Below are 21,665 nucleotides of genomic sequence, written 5' to 3'. Positions count from 1 at the left end.
CAAAGGGATCTTGGTGTACAGGTCCACAGGTCAGTGAAAGGGGCAACACAGGTGGAGAAGGTAGTCAAGAAGGCATACGGCATGCTTGCCTTCATTGGCCGGGGCATTGAGTATAAAAATTGGCAAGTCATGTTGCAGCTGTATAGAACCTTAGTTAGGCCACACTTGGGAATATAGTGTTCAATTCTGGTTGCCACACTAGCAGAAGGACGGGGAGGCTTTAGAGAGGGTGCAGAAGAGATTTACCAGGATGTTACCTGGTATGGAGGGCATTAGCTATGAGGAGAGGTTGAATAAACTTGGTTTGATCTCACTGGAACGAAGGAGGTTGAGGGGCGACCTGATAGAGGTCTACAAAATTATGAGGGGCATAGACAGAGTGGATAGTCAGAGGCTTTTCCCCAGGGTAGAGGGGTCAATTACTAGGGGGCATAGGTTTAAGGTGCGAGGGGCAAGGTTTAGAGGAGATGTACGAGGCAAGTTTTTTACACAGAGGGTATTGGGTGCCTGGAACTTGCTGCCGGAGGAGGTGGTGGAAGCAGGGACGATAGTGACGTTTAAGGGGCATCTTGACAAATACATGAATAGGATGGGAATAGAGGGATTCGGACCCCGGAAGTGTAGAAGACTTTAGTTTAGACGGGCAGCATGGTCGGTGCGGGCTTGGAGGGCCGAAGGGCCTGTTCCTGTGCTGTACCTTTCTTTGTTCTTTTGTTCTTTCAGTCCCGCTGTCAGGGTTCCCCTCGCTACGGGTGGTGGATTCAATGGGAAATCCCACGGACAGTGACGGGGCCAGAAGATCCCGTGGCCGGACAATAACTGCCCGCCTCCTGCGGCCACCGCTGAGAAACACTTCCCGGTGAAGCCAAAGAATCTCGCCCAAGAGATCCCGTGCCACAATTTGAGCATTAGAGTTCTCCTGCTGTGCACATCGATGTGTATCTTTTAACCAATATTAATAAAAGCAGATCATCTGGTCATTAATCCCATTAGTGTTTAGTTGTTCTATTTTCTGCATTATAGAAGCAATGACCATGAAACGTTTTAGCATATTCTAAGGTGATAAAAGATACTTTTACCTTACGAGTCTAAACAATACATATTTTCCAAATGTTTGCAAAACAGTTAATCATTAAGGTTTCAGCAGACACTGCCTCTGGCACCTTTGATTTAGAAGACTTGCTGCGTCTCGGGATGTGTGAGGCAGACGAAGCTCGTGCTTACATCTGGTGGCTAGCCTGAATCTCTATCTTGAGGGGTCCCATTCTGCATCAAGCATGGTTGACCAGGAGTCTCTCCTGCTCTTACCGCTTGCAATGATGTTCAAGTTGTTTGGCCCTGTTATGAACACACCTACTGTGGCCGTCAAGTCCTGCAGCGGGACTCGAACCCTGGAGCTTCTGGGTCAACGTAGGGACGCTACCCAAGGCTCGGCCTCCTTCCCTGACACTTTGCAATACCACAAATTGGCCCGACGGGCTTATTGGGACCACATTTATCACTCAAAATTTGTGGAATCATAGAAAATTTGTTAAGTCATCCTGGAGTGGGTCTTTTCTATCTTGGGTAGCTCTGATATACCCTTGTTAGATTTCTGTAGCCATGTTGAGTAATACACAGTGATCTCCACCTCACCAGCCGTGTGTGCCTCGGCAGCGCGTCATTGTTGGAGGTGGGTTCTCCGCTCCCGCTGCCGGCCAATGGGATTTCCTATTGTAGCCACCGCACGCTGCCGGGAATCCCGTGGGCGGGCGTGCCCTGCCGGCGGAACGTAGAATCCCGCCGGCAGAGATTTCACAAACAGTCCTGTCTTATAAGAGTTGGCAGACAAGCTGATAAAGTCTCTTTCTCGGATACTAGGCATAGAATTCCCCCGTTCTAAACTCCATTGTTCCTCATTAATTTACAGTAATGGTTACAATTATTTACCCCTTAGTATGATTATCACCAGGCATCAGCTAGTAGGCATCACACCGCAATCACTGTGAGGAAACCCAAACTAAATGAAAATGTCGACTAAAATTAACATAATCCAGTTTACTTTGAAGACAATAATCTAATATTGGGACTCCGATGATGCTTATAATCATTGATAATTTCACTGCAGTGGAATAACTGTACCCCTCAATTAGATTAATGCCTTCAAATCAATCCCAAGTATCCATGATTCTTTTTATAAACCTTCAGAACCCCTCAAGTAGATTACCGGCTTGCAATCACTACCAGGAATCTACTGCTTCATTCAGGCAATGCCTTTATTGCATTTGGTATCTGAATCTGTTTACAAAAGTCATGCGGGAAAAAAAACCCACATGACTTTGAGTTGTCTGGCGGCTGGATATTCTGAAAGAGTACCCTACCTCGGCCCACTTCCCTCTGCTATCCCTGCAACCCCACCCAACCTGCCCATCCCTGGACACTAAGGGACAATTTAGCATGGCCAATCCACTAATCCTGCACATCTTTAACCTGCGGGAGGCACCGGAGCACCCGGAGGAAACCCACACAGGCACAGGGAGAACGTGTAGACTCCATGCAGACAGACACCCAAGGCCGGAATTGAACCCATATCCCTGGCACTATGAGGCAGCAATGCTAACCACTGTGCCGGCCGTCTAACCCTCATGTAACAGGGTGGGTAAAGGAGAGCGGTAGTTGTAGTGTATTTGGAATTCAAAAAGTCTTCTGATAAGGTGCTGCATAAAAGGTATTATACATGATAAGGGCTCTTGGTGTTGGTGGGGTGAGGGGCGATATAACAGCATAGATTGACTAACTAACAGGAAACAGAGTGGGGATAAATGGGACATTTTCAGGATGGCAAACTGTAACTAGAGTGCTACAGGGATCAGTGCTGGGGCCTCAACTATTTATAATAATAACAAAAAGAGAAAATACCGGATAAACGCAGCAGATCTGGCAGCACCTGTGGAGAGAAACAGATCTAAATGATCCTTCTATATTAATCACTTGGATGAAGGCACCAATTGTATTGTCTCCAAATTTGCTGATTGGATTGGATTTGTTTATTGTCACGTGTACCGAGGTACAGTGAAAAGTATTTTTCTGCGAGCAGCTCAACAGATCATTAAGTACATGGGAAGAAAAGGGGATGAAAGAAAATCCATAATAGGGCAACACAAGGTATAAAAGAGAGAGGTTAGTATTAATGTTAGTCTTAGAATTAAATTTTAAAAGGTTAAAACGAGTATAAGTTAAGTAAAAAGTGGATCTGTTGGGGAGAGCTCGCAGAGAGCCGCCTCGCTCCGGTGCCATCTTCTGTTTTTTGATAGGGAGGTAGGTAGGAACAGTCTGACAGGTTAAGCGAGTAGGCAAACATTTGGCAGATGGATTATAACGTGGGAAAATGTGAGGTTGTCCACTTTGGCAGTAAGATTAGAAAAGCAGAATATAATTTAAATGAAGAGGGATTACAGAATGATGCGGTACAGAGAGACCTGGTTGTCCTTGTCCATGAATCACAAAAGAATCCAGCATGAAAATACAGCAGGTAATTAGGAAGGCAAAGGGAATATTGGACTAAACAGACATCTCAGCAGGTCTGACAGCCTCTGCGGGGAGAGAAGGGAGCTAACGTTTTGAGTCTGGATGACTCTTTGTCAAAGCTTTGTTGAAGAGCCATCCAGACTCAAAACGTTAGCTCTATTCTCTCTCCATTGTTTAAGATTCCATCATCCACAGTAATTTGCTTTTATATTAGAATACTGGCCTATACTGCAAGGAGGATGTGGTATAAAGCTACGGAAATCTTGCTACAACAATACAGGGCATTGCGTATGAGACCAGACCTAGAGTACTCTGTACAGTTTTGGTCACCTTACTTAAGATGGGGCATACTTGCATTGGAAACAGTTCAGGGAGGTTCAGTAAGCTGATCCCTGGGATGAGAGCTTTGTCATAGCAGGAAAGGTTGAGCAGGTTGGGTCTATACTCATTGCGCTTAGGAGAATGAGAGATAATTGTATTGAAAGATATAAGGTTCTGAAGGGATATAAGGATGCTGGGTACAGGATAGATGCTGAGATGCTGTTTCTCTTTATGGGTGAATCTCGAACTAGAGGGCACAGTTTAAAAATAAGTGAACTACTATTTGAGATGGCAGAGGGTTGCTAGTCTCTGGAATTCTGGATATTGAATATATTCAAGTTAAACATATTTTTGACTAGCCATGATGTGGAGATGCCGGCGTTGGACTGGGGTGAGCACAGTAAGAAGTCTTACAACACCAGGTTAAAGTCCAACAGGTTTGTTTCGATGTCACTAGCTTTTGGAGCGCTGCTCCTTCCTCATACCTCTTCATTCACCTGAGGAAGGAGCTGCGCTCCGAAAGCTAGTGACATCGAAACAAACCTATTGGACTTTAACCTGGTGTTGTAAGACTTCTTACTATATTTTTGGCTGACAAGGGAGTCAGAGGTTGGGAGGTTGGGAGTTAGGCAGGAAAGTGGAGTTAAGGCCACAATCCAATTAGCCATGATGTTACTGAATGGCAGAGCAGGCTCGAGGGGCTGAATGGCCTACTCCTGCTCCTGTTTCTTTTGGTCTTATAAAACAGAAGATGTGTCTGGAGGAGGTGTGAATGGCAGAACAATGAACAGCTGCCAACTAAAATCAAAAACATGGAGAAACAAGATTAGGGATGGACAATGCAGAGAAAGGGACACAAAGCCAAGCACAAATTACATCATTGCATGGGTGACTGGTTGGGTCCATACTTTCGTCAAAGAACAACTTGGGAGGCTATAATATCCCGCGTGAGGATTATGTGGTTAGAATGCTTGTCTTCCCCGTGCTCCCTGTGGAGTATGAGTTACCCCGCTAGGGCCGAGATATCTCAATTATCCAGAGGACATGTACTGAGCACAATTCTGGTCACCACATGATAGGAAGGATGTGATTGCCCTGGAGGGGGTGCAGAGGATATTCACCAGGATTTTTCCTGGGATGGAACATTTTAGTTATGTAGAGAGGTTGGATAGGCTTGGGTTGGAGCAGAGAAGGTGAGGGGGCGAACACAAGATTATGAGGGGCATGGACAGGGTGGACAGGGAGCAGCTGTTCCCCTTAGTTGAAGGGTCAGTCACAAGGGGACACAAGTGCAAGAAGAGCAGCACGGTAGCACAAGTGGATAGCATGTGGCTTCACAGCTCCAGGGTCCCAGGTTCGATTCCTGGCTTGGGTCACTGTCTGTGTGGAGTCTGCACGTCCTCCCCGTGTGTGCGTGGGTTTCCTCCGGGTGCTCCGGTTTCCTCCCACAGTCCAAAGATGTGCAGGTTAGGTGGATTGGCCATGTTAAATTGTCCTTAGTGTCCAAAATTGCCCTTAGTGTTGGGTGTGGTTACTGGGTTAAGGGGTTATGGGGATAGGGTGGAGGTGTGGGCCTCGGTAGGGTGCTCTTTCCAAGAGCCGGTGCAGACTCGATGGGCCGAATGGCCTCCTTCGGCACTGTAAATTCTATGAAATTCTATGAAATAAGAGGGGCAGGAGATTTAGGGGGAATTTGAGGAGAAAGCGTTTCTACCCATAGGGCGGTGACGGTCTGGAACGCACGGCCTGGGAGGGGGGTAGAGGCGGGTTGCCTCACATCCTTTAAAAAGTACCTGGATGAGCACTTGGCACGTCACAACATTAAAAGCTATGGGCAAAGAGCTGGTAAATGAGATTAGGTAGGCAGGTCAGATGTTTTCATGCGTCGGTGCAGACTGGATGGGCCGAAGGGCCTTTTCTGCAGGGTCTTATTCTGAAATTCTGTGCGAATATAATGTTGGCCAGTAAGGCACTGACCAATGAAGTACCTGGTAGGGATCTACCAGGGAGTGTAAATACATTGTTTATCCATAAAACCTTCTTATTTGGTATGGACTCCCACGTCCTTGTTAAAGAGGCTTTCTCTATTTCTCCTCTGTGTGGATACCTTGTTTTGAACAACACGGTTTGAAAATCACGCAATACTGATACAAAGACAAAATACAGCGACTATTGGAAATCTGAAAATAAAAACAGAAAATGCTGGAAATGCTCTGTGGGTCTGACAGCCTCCATGGAGTGAGAAACATTTCAGGTTGATGACTACATCAATATTGATCCTGTGCTGCTGCCTCAAAAGCCTGAGATTAGAGAGAACTAAATGGAGATTACTGAGCGCATTCTCTGCAACCCTTGCACTTTATATTAACAAAGAGAATCAGACCAGAACGTATCAAAATGCTTCATGTGCAATCAGTCACATTGAAGTCCAGCATTTTTTTATAAAGAAAGATCCCATAAATAGCAACAAGATGAGCCATCAGGTCCGGGCAGCACGATGGCACAGTGGTTAGCACTGCTGCCTCACGGCGCCGAGGACCCAGGTTCGATCCCGGCTCTGGGTCACTGTCCGTGTGGAGTTTGCACGTTCTCCCCGTGTCTGCCTGGGTTTCGTCCCCACAACCCAAAGATGTGCAGGCTAGGCTGATTGGCCACGCTAAATTGCCCCTTAATTGGAAAAAGTTAATTGGGTACACTAAAAACGATTTTAACAAATAAAAAGATGAGCCACCAGGTCATCTGTTTTATTGGTGGTTTTGTTTGAGGGAAGAATGTTGGCTCGGTCATTCCTCAATTAGTGACACCACTGAACCTTTATAATCACAAAATTATACAGCATGGAAAGAGGCCATGTGGACCATCATAAACAAGGTAAGAATTCTAAGCTCTTGGTAAGGGCTACTTGTCCAGCCCCACTCCCCCTGCCTTATTCTCATGGCCCAAATCATCACAGAACATACAATGGGACCGAGGCTTAATGCTTCATCCGAGAACAGCGCCTGCGGCACTGGAGTACCCCCTCAGTGGTGCAGCGTCAGCCTAGGCCGGGTGGGGGGGGGGGGGCCCATCCTGGAGTGAGACGTGAACTAACCATCATCTAAAGCTGCCTCACTAAGCGTTGTCAGCTGAACCCAAGCTGGCACTCCATTTGAAAGCAGTGATTTAGGGCAGAAAAATTAATATGTTTTCAATCGCAAACTCACCATGACGGTTGCAATGCTTGCTAAAAGCTTTACTTAATTTGCTTACACAACGTTAATTAAATTTCACAGATAATGAATTCACTGTGAAGTGGTTTGGGATGCTCAGAGAATTCGGTAGGGTGCCGCATAATGCAAAATCTTCTACTCATTTCCTTTTCTTTCTTAATTTTTTGCTTTTAAAATCACACTCAGCGTGCCTCGTTAATTGATGTGTGCAATATCTGAAGAATATAACTTTTAAACCCTGAAGACTTGCGGATCTCTCAGAATCATTTTCTTGCCGCTCACATTTTATTTGCACGTAATTTGATTCAGAATTTTATTTTTGTGCTGCTCCAGGTGAGGTAAGCGGAACACGTTCAGCAAACTATCGGCACCAAGCACATGGGACAAGGCACGACACAGATTTAAGTGTAATTCAAACTCCCGCTATTCTTCCCCTATCAATTGCTTTGAAATTAGCCTCTTCGAACAATAGTGTGTGAGCTAAGGGGTGGATTTGGCAATGTTAAATTGCCCTTAGTGTCCAAAAAGGTTAGGAGGGGTTACTGGGTTGCGGGGATAGGGTGGGAGTGAGGGCTTAAGTGGGTCGGTGCAGACTCGATAGGCTGAATGGCCTCCTTCTGCACTGTATGTTCTCTGTTCTATGTTCATCCGTGTTCATTTTCCATGTTGGATGCCCACGCCGTTCTCACAGAGACTCAGCTTGTTCCGCCACTTTGTTAGTGTCCTGATTGTGTATTTAACAACTAGTTGTATATTTTACCTGTTTGATTTGCCTCATAGCAATGCAGAGATGACACTAATTTTCGAAGTGTGCAAAAGGTTTATTTATAGTGCCTGAAAGTATCTCTGAAATGCCTGCATTCCCAACTCCAGTTTCTAGGTCTTTCTGTGACGTCTGTTAATGTCATCTCTGAGTCAACACCCAGGCTTTACCAGCCAAGTGTGGTGAACATAGCTCAGTTCCCAGATTAACATAATCAAACACAGATCAATCAAACCATTGACCACTCCAGTCCTGACCAACATTCCTCCTTCAACCAGCAATATCTAGCCATTTCACTTCACTCATATTTGTGGGGTCTTGCTGTTCGTATAATTTTCCCATTTAACAGTAGTCACCGCACATTGAGGTAGCATTTTGTAACCTGTGATGTGTTTTGAGGTCTTTGGGAGATTGGATGCGATGATGGTTACATACAAACCATTTCTGCCCTTTTTCTCATATCTTTGTCACTCATCCGTTTGCTAGTCCCCCCGTTTGGTCGAGATTACGTTATACTATTGGCCCGTACACATCATTTCAAATAATAAAATAAAAGTACTATGGATGCTGGAAACACTCAGCAGGTCTGCCAACATTGTGGAGTGAGAAATAGAATTAATGTTTCAAGTCGAATATAACTCTTCAGAAATTATACCAAATCAGGAGGGTAATGGAAAGCAATGAAGGTGAACAAGAGAAAAGAGACAAATGGAAATTCTGTTAGAGAAAAACAAAATTTTGACAAGGTAGGCATTCCTGAAGTAGAAGTGGCAATGAATTTAAATGCCAAAACAAAAACAAAATACTGCAAAATACTCCTGTTCACAAAAAGCAGGAAAGGCCAACTGCCCTTCAGCCTCTTGATCATCAGCACAGTGATAGAAGATGTAATTGACAGCACTGACCAGCAGCACTTGCTTAGCAATAACCTGCTCATTGACGCGCAGTTTGGGTTCCGCCAGGGTCACTCAGCTCCTGACCTCATTACAGCCTTGGTTCAAACATGTACAAAAGAGTTGAACTCAAGAGGTGGGGTGAGAGCGACTGCCATTGACCTCAAGCCAGCATTTGACCAAGTATGGCGTCAAGGAGGCCCTAACGAAACTAGAGTCAATGGGAATCAGGGGGAAATCTCTCACCTGGTTGGTGTCATAACTGCCACAGAGGAAGATGGGTATGGTTGTTGGAGTAAATCATCTCAGTCGCAGGATATCGCTGCAGGGGTTCCTCAGGGTAGTGTCCTAGGCCTAACCATCTTCAGTTGCTTCATCAATGACCATTATAAGGTCAGACGTGGGGATGTTTGCTGATGACTGCACAATGTTCAGCACCATTCATGACTCCATAGATACTGAAGCAGTCCATGACCAAATACAGAAAAACCGTGACAATATCCAGGCTTAGGATGACATGCGGCAAGTAACATTCATGCCACTTAAGTGCCAGACGATGGCCATAGAATCATAGAATTCCCACAGTGCAGAAGGAGGCAAGTCAGCCCATCAAGTCTACACCAACAATCTCCAACAAGAGAGCATTTAACCATTGCCCCTTGACATTCAATGTATTATCATCATTGAATCCTCCACTATCAATATCTTGGGGGTTACCATTGAACAGAAACTGAACTGGACCCGCCATATAAATACTGTGGCTTCAAGAGCAGGTCAGAGGCTGGGAATTCTGTGGTGAGTAACCCACCTCCTGACTCCCCAAAGCCTGTCCACCATCCACAAGGCACAAGTCAGGAGTGTGATGGAATACTCTCCACTTGCCTGGATGAGTGCAGCTCCAACAACACTCAAGGAGCTTGACATTTACCAGGACAGGGCAACCCGCTTGAATGGTGCCCTAGCCATCACCTTAAACATTCCCTCCCTCCAGCACAGATGCACAGTGGCAGCCGTGTGTACCATCTACAAGATGCACTGCAGCAACTCACCAAGGCACCTTCGACAGCACCTACCAAACCCACAAACGTTACCATCTAGAAGGACAAGGGCAGCAGACACAGGGGAACATCACCACCTGTAAGTTCCTCTCCAAGACACATACCACCCTGATTTGGAAATATATTGCTGTTCCTTCACTGTCGCTGTGTTAAAACCCTGGCACCCCCTCCCTAATAGCACATATGACACATTGACTTGTTTTGAGTCCAATGACTTTTCTTCAGAAATGAAGAGAGAAGTACTGCCGAAGAAGAGTCACATTGGACTCAAATCTGTTTCTCTCCCTGCAGTTATGCCTGACCTGCAGAGTACTTCCAGAATTTTCTGATATGATTTCCTTCACAAGAATCCTGTGCAATGCCAGATTTATCAAGCAAAAGCGGGAGCCATCTTTGTGCAAATTCCAGTGTTTCAGCCTCAGCTGGTACAATAATTCAACAGCCTATCACTGTCCAATAGTTTGCAATTATGTCATTTCAAACCTGGAGGCCCCCCCCCAAAAAAAAGGCAATGAAGAGCAGAAACTATAATTTTAGCCAGAACACCTGTCCTATTAATATATTCAGTGTGGGGGAGGGTGGAATCCACTTTACACACTGTGCATGAGATAAACCTACATAACTCATTGCAGGCCATGGCCCATGAATTATGAGACCTGCCTCCTGCGTGTAATAAAGGTCGTTACCTTCCGGATTTTACTGCACTAACTATTTACTAGTAATTTTCTTCATTCTGGCCATGCTGACGGGAGCTTTGTTATGAACCAGCTGGTTTATATCTCGTGAGCAGCAGTTTCTCCCATCTTGCAATAATAGACGCAGCATCTGGACAACATGACACCCTCTAACACTTCCTCTGCCGCTAAGACTATCCCCAACTGATACAATTAGGGACCGGCAACTGGGTTTTCAAGCCACAAAGAGCCATTAGCAGAAGCAATGATTTACGCACTTGGCTGTGAAACGTAAGAAATGGAGACCTTTAAGAAATGGTATTTTTCCAATTGTATCGAGTCCTCATTGAACTAGCTGGCACAGGATTTACTTCTCTCTCTCTATCTGAAGAAAACAAACAATTCTAAGGCGTCAGGGGCCAAGACATGGCAGAGACAAAGATCACAAAGTTTGTTCTTCCCGCATGGAGGTCTGCAAACAATCCTGAACCAATTGGAGGGAACTTCCTTGCGTTTATATACCACCTTCACCTAGAGTATGACCTTCAGCAAGACGTCAACTAAAAAGTGACTTGTATCATGTGGTGAACTATTCATTGGTTAGGGAGGTTCAAACAAGTGATTGACAATCACAGGGTGAACTACCAGCCTCAGGAAATAAGGGGAGGTGGTGGTGTCGTGTTAACGTCACTGGACTAGCAATGCTTTGGGAGCAAAATTCAAATCCCACCACTGCAGGTGGTGAAATTCAAATTCAATAAAGATCTGGAATTAAAAGTCAGATGGTGTCCATAAAACCATTGTTTTTTTTGTCTTAAGAACCCATCTGGTTCCCTAACACATTTTAGGGAAGGAAATCTGCCGTCCTTACCTGGTCTGGCCTCAGAGTCAGAGTCATACATCATAGAAAGTGCCCTTCCGCCCATCATGCCTGCGCCGGTCAAAAACAACCACCTAATAATTGTAGGCCTTGGCAGCGCAAGTGCACATCTAAATATGTCTTGAGGGTCTCTGCCTCCACCACCCTTTCAGGCAGCAAGTTCCAGACTCCCACCGCCCTCTGGGTAAAAACATTTTTCTTCACATCCCCTCTAAGCCTCCTGCTTCTTACTTTAAATCTTTGCTCCCTGGTCATTGATTCCCTCCACCAAGGAGAAAGGTTTCTTCTGTCTATGCCCCTCATAATTTTATACATCGCGATCATGTCCACCCTCAGTCTCCTCTGCTCCAAGGAAAACAATCCAAGCCTATCCAATCTCAGTTCATGATTAAATCTCTCCAGCCCAGGCAACATCCTGGTAAATCTCCTCTGCATTTTTTCCAGTTATCACATCCCTCATAGAATGTGAATTCCAGAACTGCAAACAATACTCTAGTTGTGGCCTAACCAATGTTTTATTGGTTAGCACAATTATTGGTTAGTTCCAGCACAACCTCTTAAACTTTATGCCTCGGCTAATAAAGGGAATTATACCGTATGCCTTCATAACCACTGTATCCACCTGCTCTGCAACTTAAGGGATCCGTGTACATGTACGCTAAGGGCCTTCTGCTCCTCGGTATCCTACATATGACTCCAGATCCATAGCAATGTGGTAGGCTTTGAAATGGCCTCATAAGCCACTCAGCATTGCCCACATCCCATAAATTTTAAAAATGTACATTAATGAGCGCTTGGAGTCTTATCGGGAAGCCACCTTCTTCAGATGGAGAACGGATTGGGAAAGTTGAAGGAAAATCAAGGGAAGAGTTCCCTAACACTTTGACTAGAGAGCAGAGTCCTGCTGTGATCACAAACTACTCAGAGAAACACAGTCCATACCAATGGTTTCTTTGTCCTATGGGATCAGTGATTCACTCTGCACAGCTGTGATGGTGCCTACGAAGACCACGGGGGTCGACAGTTAACCTGCCAGTGGGGTTCATGGAACACGAGTGCCCTTATTGAGTGGGCGGGTCCTCAGCCAATGGGGACCAACCGGCAGGATTTTAAAAGCTGTAACCAGGACCAGTGTTCCCGATGGTCCCGGGCTGGGACGCAAGCTTTGGACGCAGCAGAGTAACTGGAATAAACCTGAGTTTGTTCATAGCCTGGTCTTGGGGGAGTTCTTGTTTTTCCAATTAAGGGGCAATTTAGCATGGCCAATCCCCCTAACCTGCACATCTTTGGGTTATTGGCGGAGTTATTACAACTGCCAGAGATTGTATACTTTTCTTGTCTATTTAGTCAGTGTATCGTCGTCACAGTAAATGTCCAAGAGATGAGAAATCACACAGGCAGCAGAGATGGGCAGCACGGTGGCACAGTGGTTAGCACTGGTCCCTCACAGCGCTAGGGACCCGGGTTCAATTCCAGCCTTGGGACACTGTCTGTGCGGAGTCTGCACGTTCTCCCGTGTCTGCGTGGGTTTCCTCCGGGTGCTCCGGTTTCCTCCCAGTCCAAAGATGTACGTGTTAAGTGGATTGGCCATGCTAAATTGTCCCTTAGTGTTCAAAAGGTTAGGTGGGGTTACTGGGTTATGGGGATAGGGTGGGGGTGGGGGTCTAGATAGGGTGCTCTATCAGAGGGTCGGTGCAGACTCAATGGGCCAAATGGCCTCCTTCTATACTGTAGGGATTCTAATCTATACAGTGCAACATTCCATTGGCTTAAACCAGCAATGCCACCCCCATCATCTGCACCCACTTTATACTGGAGTTCGACATTGGGATGAAACATGCATCTTGCAGGCATTAAACTCATTTCAGCCGGTGGCCGCTGGACTTATGAAGATTAATTACCCATTAAGGGTAATCCGCAGAGTGTATAAACTCAACAACACACAGGATAAAGTCAATTTTGATTGTTTATCTGTAAGTAAAAAACATTGCTGGTCGGATCGACTGTTTTCCAGCAATATCAGAAATCCACTTACCTGAATTATTGCACAACACTGTAAAAGGAAGCAAACCAAATTAAACTAAAAGGAATACAGACTCCAACAAATGTCACACACGATAATCAGGTGTACTATTATGTACTGGAGACAATATATGGAAGGGCTGAGTGGGGGCAGACTACAGAAGGACTAGATGCAACAGGGAGGCAGGTAAGGAGGGGACCCCGATCATTACTGGCTGGGGAGCGAGAAACAAGTCCTGAGAAAGGGGAAAAGGAGGACAAAAAGCACTTTCTGTTTGCCGAGCTGGTTTCAGGTGTTATAGTGACATCTAAGGTTCTGTAAAGCTGCAACATGACTTGCCAATTTTTAAACTCAATGCCCCAGCCAATGAAGGCAAGGATGCCGCCTCGTCCTCCTCACATTTTCAACCCTCCCACCCCACCAACAGTCTGACTCCAGGAGATTTTGCATCAGGCTCCAGGCAACAAGAAGGCCGAGGAACCTGTAAAGCCCACATGATAGTGGGTCACCATCAACATTCCCTCTAACTGCTGTCTGCTGTGCGTGGTCAGCTTTGTTACATTGTGTATCCCTTTACAATTGACATGTGCATTCATTTTTGTTCCCATGCGTGGCACAGCTTAGAGAGAGATCATTGGTCAATGGTGAGTCCGGAACAAAATACGTCACTTTTGTTTCGGAGTGCAGCAGGCCACAGGAGCAGCGTGGCCCTGTACTTTTATAACAACTCAATGTGAAGGTGGAGGGAGCGTTCGGGGAACACAGGGAAATATGCCCTCACTGAACAAAAATAATACCTCACGAACACGGGTCCCTGTTCAGGTTTCAGATGACATTGGCAGATGACTCAACTTTCACTCTCATGATTTCTGATGTCATCTGAAGACAATGATTAAATTATTGCTTTGTAATTCACTTACGAAGAGCCATTATCTTCTATTTAGCTTATATTGTTCATATAAGTCCTGGCAGTAAGGCAAGCATGATCTCTGCATCTCTCTGCCTCACTTCCTCGACAAGAACTTGGGAAAATACAACACCCCTCTTCACCAGCGGAGATATTTTCTTCACACAGATATAACTTGGATTTTTAAACTCCGAGGCGAAGCCTGAATTAGCAGTGCCATGCCATTAGAGGGCAATTATGCAGGCATGCTCAAGAATGGCACCTCTTGGCAGTACCCACCCAGCAGAAAGCATCAGGACTGCCATGCTCAAGGGCAGGGTACTCCCAGCAATGTTACTTTTAAGAACACAGGAACAGCAGGACATCATTCCGCCACTCAAGCCTGTCCTGCCCTTTGAGTAACACATGGCTGATCTACATTATTAACCCATCCAACAAGAGTAACATTCACCCACCCCCATCCCCCAGAACAAAACTTAAGACAGCTTCTAACAAAGGGCTATGACCTAAGGAACTTATTTATTGTTATTAAAAAGTGCACTGCATGAACCATGGGTCTGTACAATTAATTATGATATAACAGTCCCCATGGACTGGCTACACAGGCAATAAATGTTAAGTGCAGTGAAAATGTTTTTCCTACCTCTGACTCAATGCTGATCAGCTCACTCACCATTGCCTACATTCCACATTACTCATAACATTAAACCATTGAGCTCGGATAGGCCAGCCAGCATCAATATCGACCCAATGTTGGGAAATTGTACAACAATTTTGGGCAATGCCAATTTTCCTTTTTAAAAAAAAACCTCATGACATGAAACAGCCACGTACACATTTGTCAACCCCTAGGGGGTGTGGTGTGGGGGGGGGGGGGGGGGTGCTGCGTGGGAGGAGTGGTTGAGGAATATATATTGACAACAAGTCAACCCAAATTAACCTTCATCATCGTTTTGTGGTCAGGATATCAGCCTATATGGCTCGTCAGAATATTATTGACGTGCTTGGGGTAGGTGGGGTGTGGGGGAGGCAGAAAGAGAGATGGAGACGAGATAAGAGAGGTGGGGGATGGTGAGACTTAAGAGAATGTAAAAGGAGGGGCGAGGAGGTGGGAAAAGGATGTACCGGTAAGGGTAGAAACGGAGTTGGCTGTGAGAGGGTTGGGGTGGTGAGATGGAAGATAAACAATAATAGAAACAAGAAGAAGGTTGTGTATATGGGGTAAAGAGAACATTTTAAAGGGACACAATGTTTATAGACGACTGCCTGAGAGTAAGTAGTGGAGAGCTGTGGCTTAATTTTGTCATATTGACAACACAAGTAACATTTTCACAGTTCAGTCCTCAGCCTGCAGTGAAAAAGGAAAACAATCTAGTATTCCCGAAAAATCCTGCTTCTTTCATACAACTCAAACCACTTAACCCATTCAGGGCTGAGTGTTTAGCCCCTCAAAAATACTCATTTTATCAACCGCACAACATTTGGGAAGAACTATTTACATTTACTCTGTGCCATATTGTGTCTCCTCCGCTATAAATGTGTTACTATAAACCTCAGTTGCCATTTGATCAGCAAATGTAACAGCCAAGTTTCACACAGGCAGGGGTTATACTGGTTGAGCCAAGCTGACACATCACAATGCCAATGAGTTTAAAGGAACAAAACTTTTATTGAAGATGTCTATGCAAATGCGACTTTCCCAAGGTCTTTAAGAATTGAAGGGGTCACTGCAGCCTTACCCGTTAGTTGTTCCATAATATCTGACTTTAGATTAAACTATGATGTTGTCAGCTGTAGCAATGTTTTATGGAATGGAATGGCCCAGGTACTTCACAATTAAATTAGTACCATAGAGTTTCTACAGTGCAAAAGGAGGCCATTCTGCCCATTGAGTCTGCAACGATCCTCTGAAAGAGCACTCTACCCAAGTCCATTTCCCTGCCCTCTCCCAATAACCCCCTTACCTAAGCTGCACATCTTTGGACACCAAGGGGAAATTTAGCATGGCCAATCCACCTAACCTGCACATTTTTGGACTGTGGGAGCAAAAAAGAGCACCTGTAGGAAACCCACGCAGACACGGGGAGACAGTCACCCAAGGCTGGAATTGAACCCGGGTCCCTGGCACTGCGAGGCAGCAGTGCTAACCACTGTACCACCATGCCTGCCCAAATATCCCTGCAAATGTTTCCTTTTTAAGTATTTATCCAATTCCCTTTCGCACACTGCCGTTGAATTTATTTCCATCATGATTTCAGGCAGCACATTCCAGATTGCAACAACTTGTTCCATCACCAAAGTTCTCTTATTTACAAATTCTCCTTACTTCACCCCTGCTGTGGGATGCCCCGAGTACAGGGGAGAAACTATGCCAATGCAACTTCTTTTGTCATAATCAGCGATGAATCCTAATCCTAATTATTCTGCTGTCAGCATAAAGGTTGGTACCGCTAAGGAGACAACTTCTGATTACTATTAAGAAAACACAGAATGAGGTCAGTGAGAGTTCAATTGCAGAATGCAAGTGCCGATGTCAGACTCCAGGACAATGATTGCTTTCTATTCTTTTTATTTTTGATAGTTACATTGTGGTATCACGTATGTGATGAACATGTGCTAGACACAGAACATGTTTAAGCGGACAGATGGGCATGAGGCTGGACTCATAGCAAGGATGCATATACACAATTAGAGACCCAGTTAATTAATGTGCAGGATTTTTTGCCTTCCCTGTGAATGCAGTACAGCTATGTTGCTCATCACATTCCAGATAACGATTATTGAACTTGAATATTGATGAAAAGAGAGCCATTTTGCTGAAGTTTTTCATCTTGTACTCATCAGGACAAACTGAAAGCCAATTAGAGTTGACTTGCCAACAGAGCAGCACCTTTTCTACAGTAGTATAAATTGTTGCGATCGTTTAAAATTTGACATTCTTGTATTTGTCCTGATGAGTGCAAGATGAAAAACTTTAGCAATATGTCTCTCTTTTCAAAAGCGTGACTATCATAATTAGTTAGAATTAAAAACAATTTAAGAAGTGAAAAGGTGAAAATGTAGCAAATGTTCAATTTTCCACCATGTGCATTTTATAATAAGTCTTTATTGTCACAAGTAGGCTTACATTAACACTGCAATGAAGTTAATGTGAAAATCCCCTAGTCACCACATTCCCGGTGTCTGTTTGGGTACACAGAGGGAGAATTCAGAATGTCCAATTTACCTAGCAAGCACATCTTTCTGGACTTGTGGGAGGAAACTGGAGCACCCGGAATAAACCCACGCAGACACGGGGAGAACGTGCTGACTCCACACAGACAGTGACCCAAGCCGGGAATCGAACCCGGGTCCCTGGTGCTGTGAAGCAACAGTGCTAACCACTCTGCTATCGTACCGCCCATGCATCTTCAGGCGTGCAGAATACAGCAGAGCTTCATTCAGATGGTCTTACGGTGCAATGGGCAATGTCTCTGCCTCTGAGCTAAAAGCTCCATGTTTGAGTCCCACTCAGAGACACGATGGTCATGACAGGTGTGTTCTGAACGTGGTCTGACAGGTTGATTATAATCCTGCAAATCCTTCCTGTATGCCTATGGCAGGTGGTACGAGTGGGAGAGTTCCCTGGTCGGTCAGAACCGTGTTGTAACTGCAGCACAACAACCTCCCCACGATAAAAGACTTCATGCGCACGGTTCTTGCCAATGGCTGTACTCTGCAGCTAATGTCCTTCTTGCTTTAAGGGACTACCAGAGATAGTTTCATATGAGGATGGCTGTTGGCGGTTCAGAGGCAGCTTTAGGAGCTTCCACCTCTGAATCAGGGCAGTGTAGGCTCAGGTTCCTCACAGTAGCATTTTGGATGAGATGTTGAGCCAGAGTCACCTTGAGAGGAGCAGGAGAGTTCTCATGGTGACCTGGTCAATATTTATCTCAAAGCCAATAACTCAAAAAAGAAATGCGCACATCATCTGGTCATTTACCTCACTGATATTCATGGGATCTTGCTGTGCACACATTTTCTAGCTGGTTCCCGACACTGTAACAGTGCCAACACTTTAGAAGTACTTCCTTAACTTTGAAGCAGTTTGTGACATCCTGAAGTTGCTATATAAATGTAAATCTTTCCCTCATTCTGTTACAAGCTGACACGGTGGCACAGCGGTTAGCACTGCTGCCTCACATCGCCAGGGATCAGGGTTCAATTCCACCCTCGGGCGACTGTCTGTGTGGAGTTTGCATTTTCTCCCCGTGGCTGCGTGGGTTTCCTTCGGGTGCTCCGGTTTCCTCCCGCAGTCCAAAAATGTGCAGGTCAGATGGATTGGCCATGCTAAATTGCCCCTTAGTGCTCAAGGGTATGCAGTTTAGGTGGGGTAACGGGGTTGGGTGGGGGTGTGCCCTCAATCTGAGGGCACTCTTTGATACCCAAAGAAAATGGTAAGCATCTTTTTTTAATCAGTATACAACAGCAGAAGTAACACAATAGTGTGTGCAGGTTAGGTGGATTGGCCATACTAAATTGCCCCTTAGTGTCCAACGGTTAGGTGTGGTTACAGGACTAGGGCAGGGGAGCGGGCCTAGGTAGGAAGCTCTTTCAAGGGGGGAGGGGGGGTCAGTGCAGACTTGATGGGCAGAAAAGCCTCCTTCTGCACTGTAGGGATTCTATGATTCTAGGGGCAGCATGGTGGCACAGTCGTGAGCACTGCTGCCTCATGGTGCCAGGGACCCAGATTTGATTCTGGCCTTGGGTGACTTGATGTTGTCTCCCCGTGCCTGCGTGGGTTTCCTACACATGCAGGTTAGGTGGATGGGCCATGCTAAATTGCCCCTTTGTGTCCAAAAACGGGGAGGTTAGGTTTGGCCGTGATCAATGCGCAGGGCGGGGGAGTGGGACTAGGTGGGGCGCTCTTTCAGAGGGCCGGTACAGACTCGATGGGCTGAATGGTCCCCTTCTGAACTGTAGAGGTCCTATCTTCAGTCCCAGAGTTTCCAGGCCAGCAAAAATCCGATGACCAGCAAAAATCAGTCTGTGACACACTAACAACTGGCAGTGCTTGCTTCAATACACCAAGTCTGATTCAAATCTATGAAACGCCAACAGCCCATTCGCAAACGGGCAGTCCACACCTCACATCCCCTGGCCAAGAATCCTGCACCGCAAGGCTCCACCTTCCACACTCTCGCTTCACTGGGAATCTTCAGCACAGGAAAGTAAGGATTAGTTTACTGTGACACCGATTTTAACACACAACGGAGCGGCTGATGTGGAACCCTCCTGCAGCCCGTGCACTGATGAACTCATCTCGGTGACATGCTAATGGGGATCCTGGAAACAGACTGAGAATTCAGAAGAGAAATGGGGATGTTTGCAGCGGCCCTTATTCCCCCAAACATGAAACTGCCCTTTCCTGGACCAATTCTATTCCAGCTCAATGCCCAAATATTTCCATCCCCTGCGTCCTGACACCTCCCCTGTGCGGACAGGCTGAGATTGAGCCGACACATTTCACCAGCTAGCCTGTCATTGAGTCGTTACAATATCTTTTGTGTTTGAAGGGGGGGATGATGAGCCCTGAATCCTGATTTCACACATTGTGCAAAGCGTATTAAACACTCACATCTGTACTCCACCCCGCCCTGGCTAGGGAGCTGCCTCTTTTTAAATTCCCCGTCCCCTCCCCCCCCCCCCCCCCCCCCACTCCAGGCAAAAACAAAATCTAATGTGTGTGTTGGTGTGTGTGTGCTGGCGCTGCAGGGGTCAGCTCCCAAGTTTCGCCCAAGCCAGCGATTGCTACTGATAATCAAAGGTGGAGGGAAAGCTCTCACAGGGAAGAGGGGCATAACGGCCGCGTGGAGGCTGTTGCTCCCTGGACACCCACTCAATGTTGTTGGTAGTGGAGTGTGTGTGTGTGCCTGGGGAAGCTTTTGCAATTCATGTTCATCCCCGACACTCGCTGCCGGCGACTTAAATCTGGAACTTGCACTCAGCGCAGAATGAAATTAACTTTTTATTTTATTTTTTTGCAACGACCGGTACGACACGGCACGTTTAAATAAAATCCACTCCGGGACCAGGTGCCTGTTAAAATTCCTTGCAAATTAAATCAACGTGCAGTTTCGCAAAAAAAATAAAATTTCAAGGAACCCCATCATATTTCAAAGTTTGCTCCCATAATGAAATCCCCCTGTGTCAGTTTCGCAGGGTCAGCTTTGCAGTCCAACCTCTCCAAACTTTCCACCCCCATCATGTAATAAAATAAAAATCCTCTTACCTTCGTTAAGCAATAGAACCAGTAAAGTGCTGGGTCCCTTCAGTGAAAACATCCTTCCTCTGGTCGAGGAGTTGTCCTTTAAAGAGTTATTTTCCCTCCCCGTTGCCAGCTTCCCCTTGTGTCCCGGCTCTGTTTTGTTGTTAGTCTGGAAGGTTTAGTGTGGTGTGTGTTTCTCCCTCTCTCTCCCTCGCTCTCCTCCTGCCTCTTTCTCACACATACTGCCCCCATCCTGATCCTGGCAGGAGATGCTTATTTTCTGATGTTGATCACCGGCCCAAAGTTAATTAGAGATGAGAGGCGGCCGCCGAGGAAATTCTCGGACAAGACTCCTGGTGACGCTGTGGGTCAGGGGAAGGCGAAGAGGGGATTTTCCTTGGGAATAGAGAGAGGGGGGCAGTGGGTGATGGAGGGAGAATGGTCAAACACATTTGGAGATTGGGGAGGGGGGGGGGGACACAGATAGCCAGATAAGGAGAGAGACTTAACCAATAAGATGTTTGGCCAGTGACGATTGAAAGGGTATTGTCCAATTCAAAACTGATATCTCCATAGAAGATATAACAGGTGAGGAGTGGAATATTCAGGAGTAGACATATGGAGAGGGTGTGGATATACCTGGGAAATGCCAAGTAGCACAGTGGTTAGCACAGTTGCTTCACAGCTCCAGGGCCCCAGGTTCGGTTCCCGGCTTGGATCACTGTCTGTGCGGAGTCGGCACGTTCTGCGTGGGTTTCCTCCGGGTGCTCCGGTTTCCTCCCACAGTCCAAAGACGTGCTTGTTAGGTGGATTGGCCATGATAAATTGCCCTTAGTGTCCAAAAAGGTGAGGTGGGGTTACTGGGTTAAGGGGGTAGGGTGGGCTTGAGTAGGGTGCTCTTTCCAAGGGCCGGTGCAGTCACGATGGGCCAAATGGTCTCCTTCTGCACTGTAAGTTCTCTGATTCTACGTAGGACTCGGGAATCACTGGGATGGTGAGGGAAATGGGGTGTGAGTCAGAGCGTTCAAAAGGAACTTTCTACCCCCCTCGCACCCCCCTTTGCAAAGATAGAACAATTGGTTTACTTCAAATAAAAGTTGACAGAGATAGACATCGGGTGTAATCCAATCCAGCAGTAATTCAGAAAGGGAAAGGGCAAGTGGAAAATGAACAGAACAAAATA

The 21,665-nt window shown here is 46.0% G+C and overlaps 1 protein-coding gene across 2 annotated transcripts in view; it reads right to left on the bottom strand.

Moving 5' to 3' along the window:
• ret (ret proto-oncogene receptor tyrosine kinase) overlaps nt 1-20,765 on the bottom strand; it is a 111,707-nt gene extending 90,942 nt beyond the window's left edge. For both annotated transcript variants that reach the window (XM_072491486.1, XM_072491487.1), the window contains exon 1: nt 20,507-20,765. In XM_072491486.1, the coding sequence (XP_072347587.1) occupies nt 20,507-20,558 (52 nt within the window). In that variant the 5' untranslated portion in view covers nt 20,559-20,765. The remainder of the gene's footprint in view (nt 1-20,506) is intronic.
• Between the last annotated feature and the right edge of the window lie 900 nt (nt 20,766-21,665).

This window comes from Scyliorhinus torazame, chromosome 28 (genome assembly GCF_047496885.1).
Source record: "Scyliorhinus torazame isolate Kashiwa2021f chromosome 28, sScyTor2.1, whole genome shotgun sequence".
Lineage (NCBI taxonomy): Eukaryota > Metazoa > Chordata > Chondrichthyes > Carcharhiniformes > Scyliorhinidae > Scyliorhinus > Scyliorhinus torazame.
This window is presented reverse-complemented; position numbering and strand designations above follow the sequence as displayed.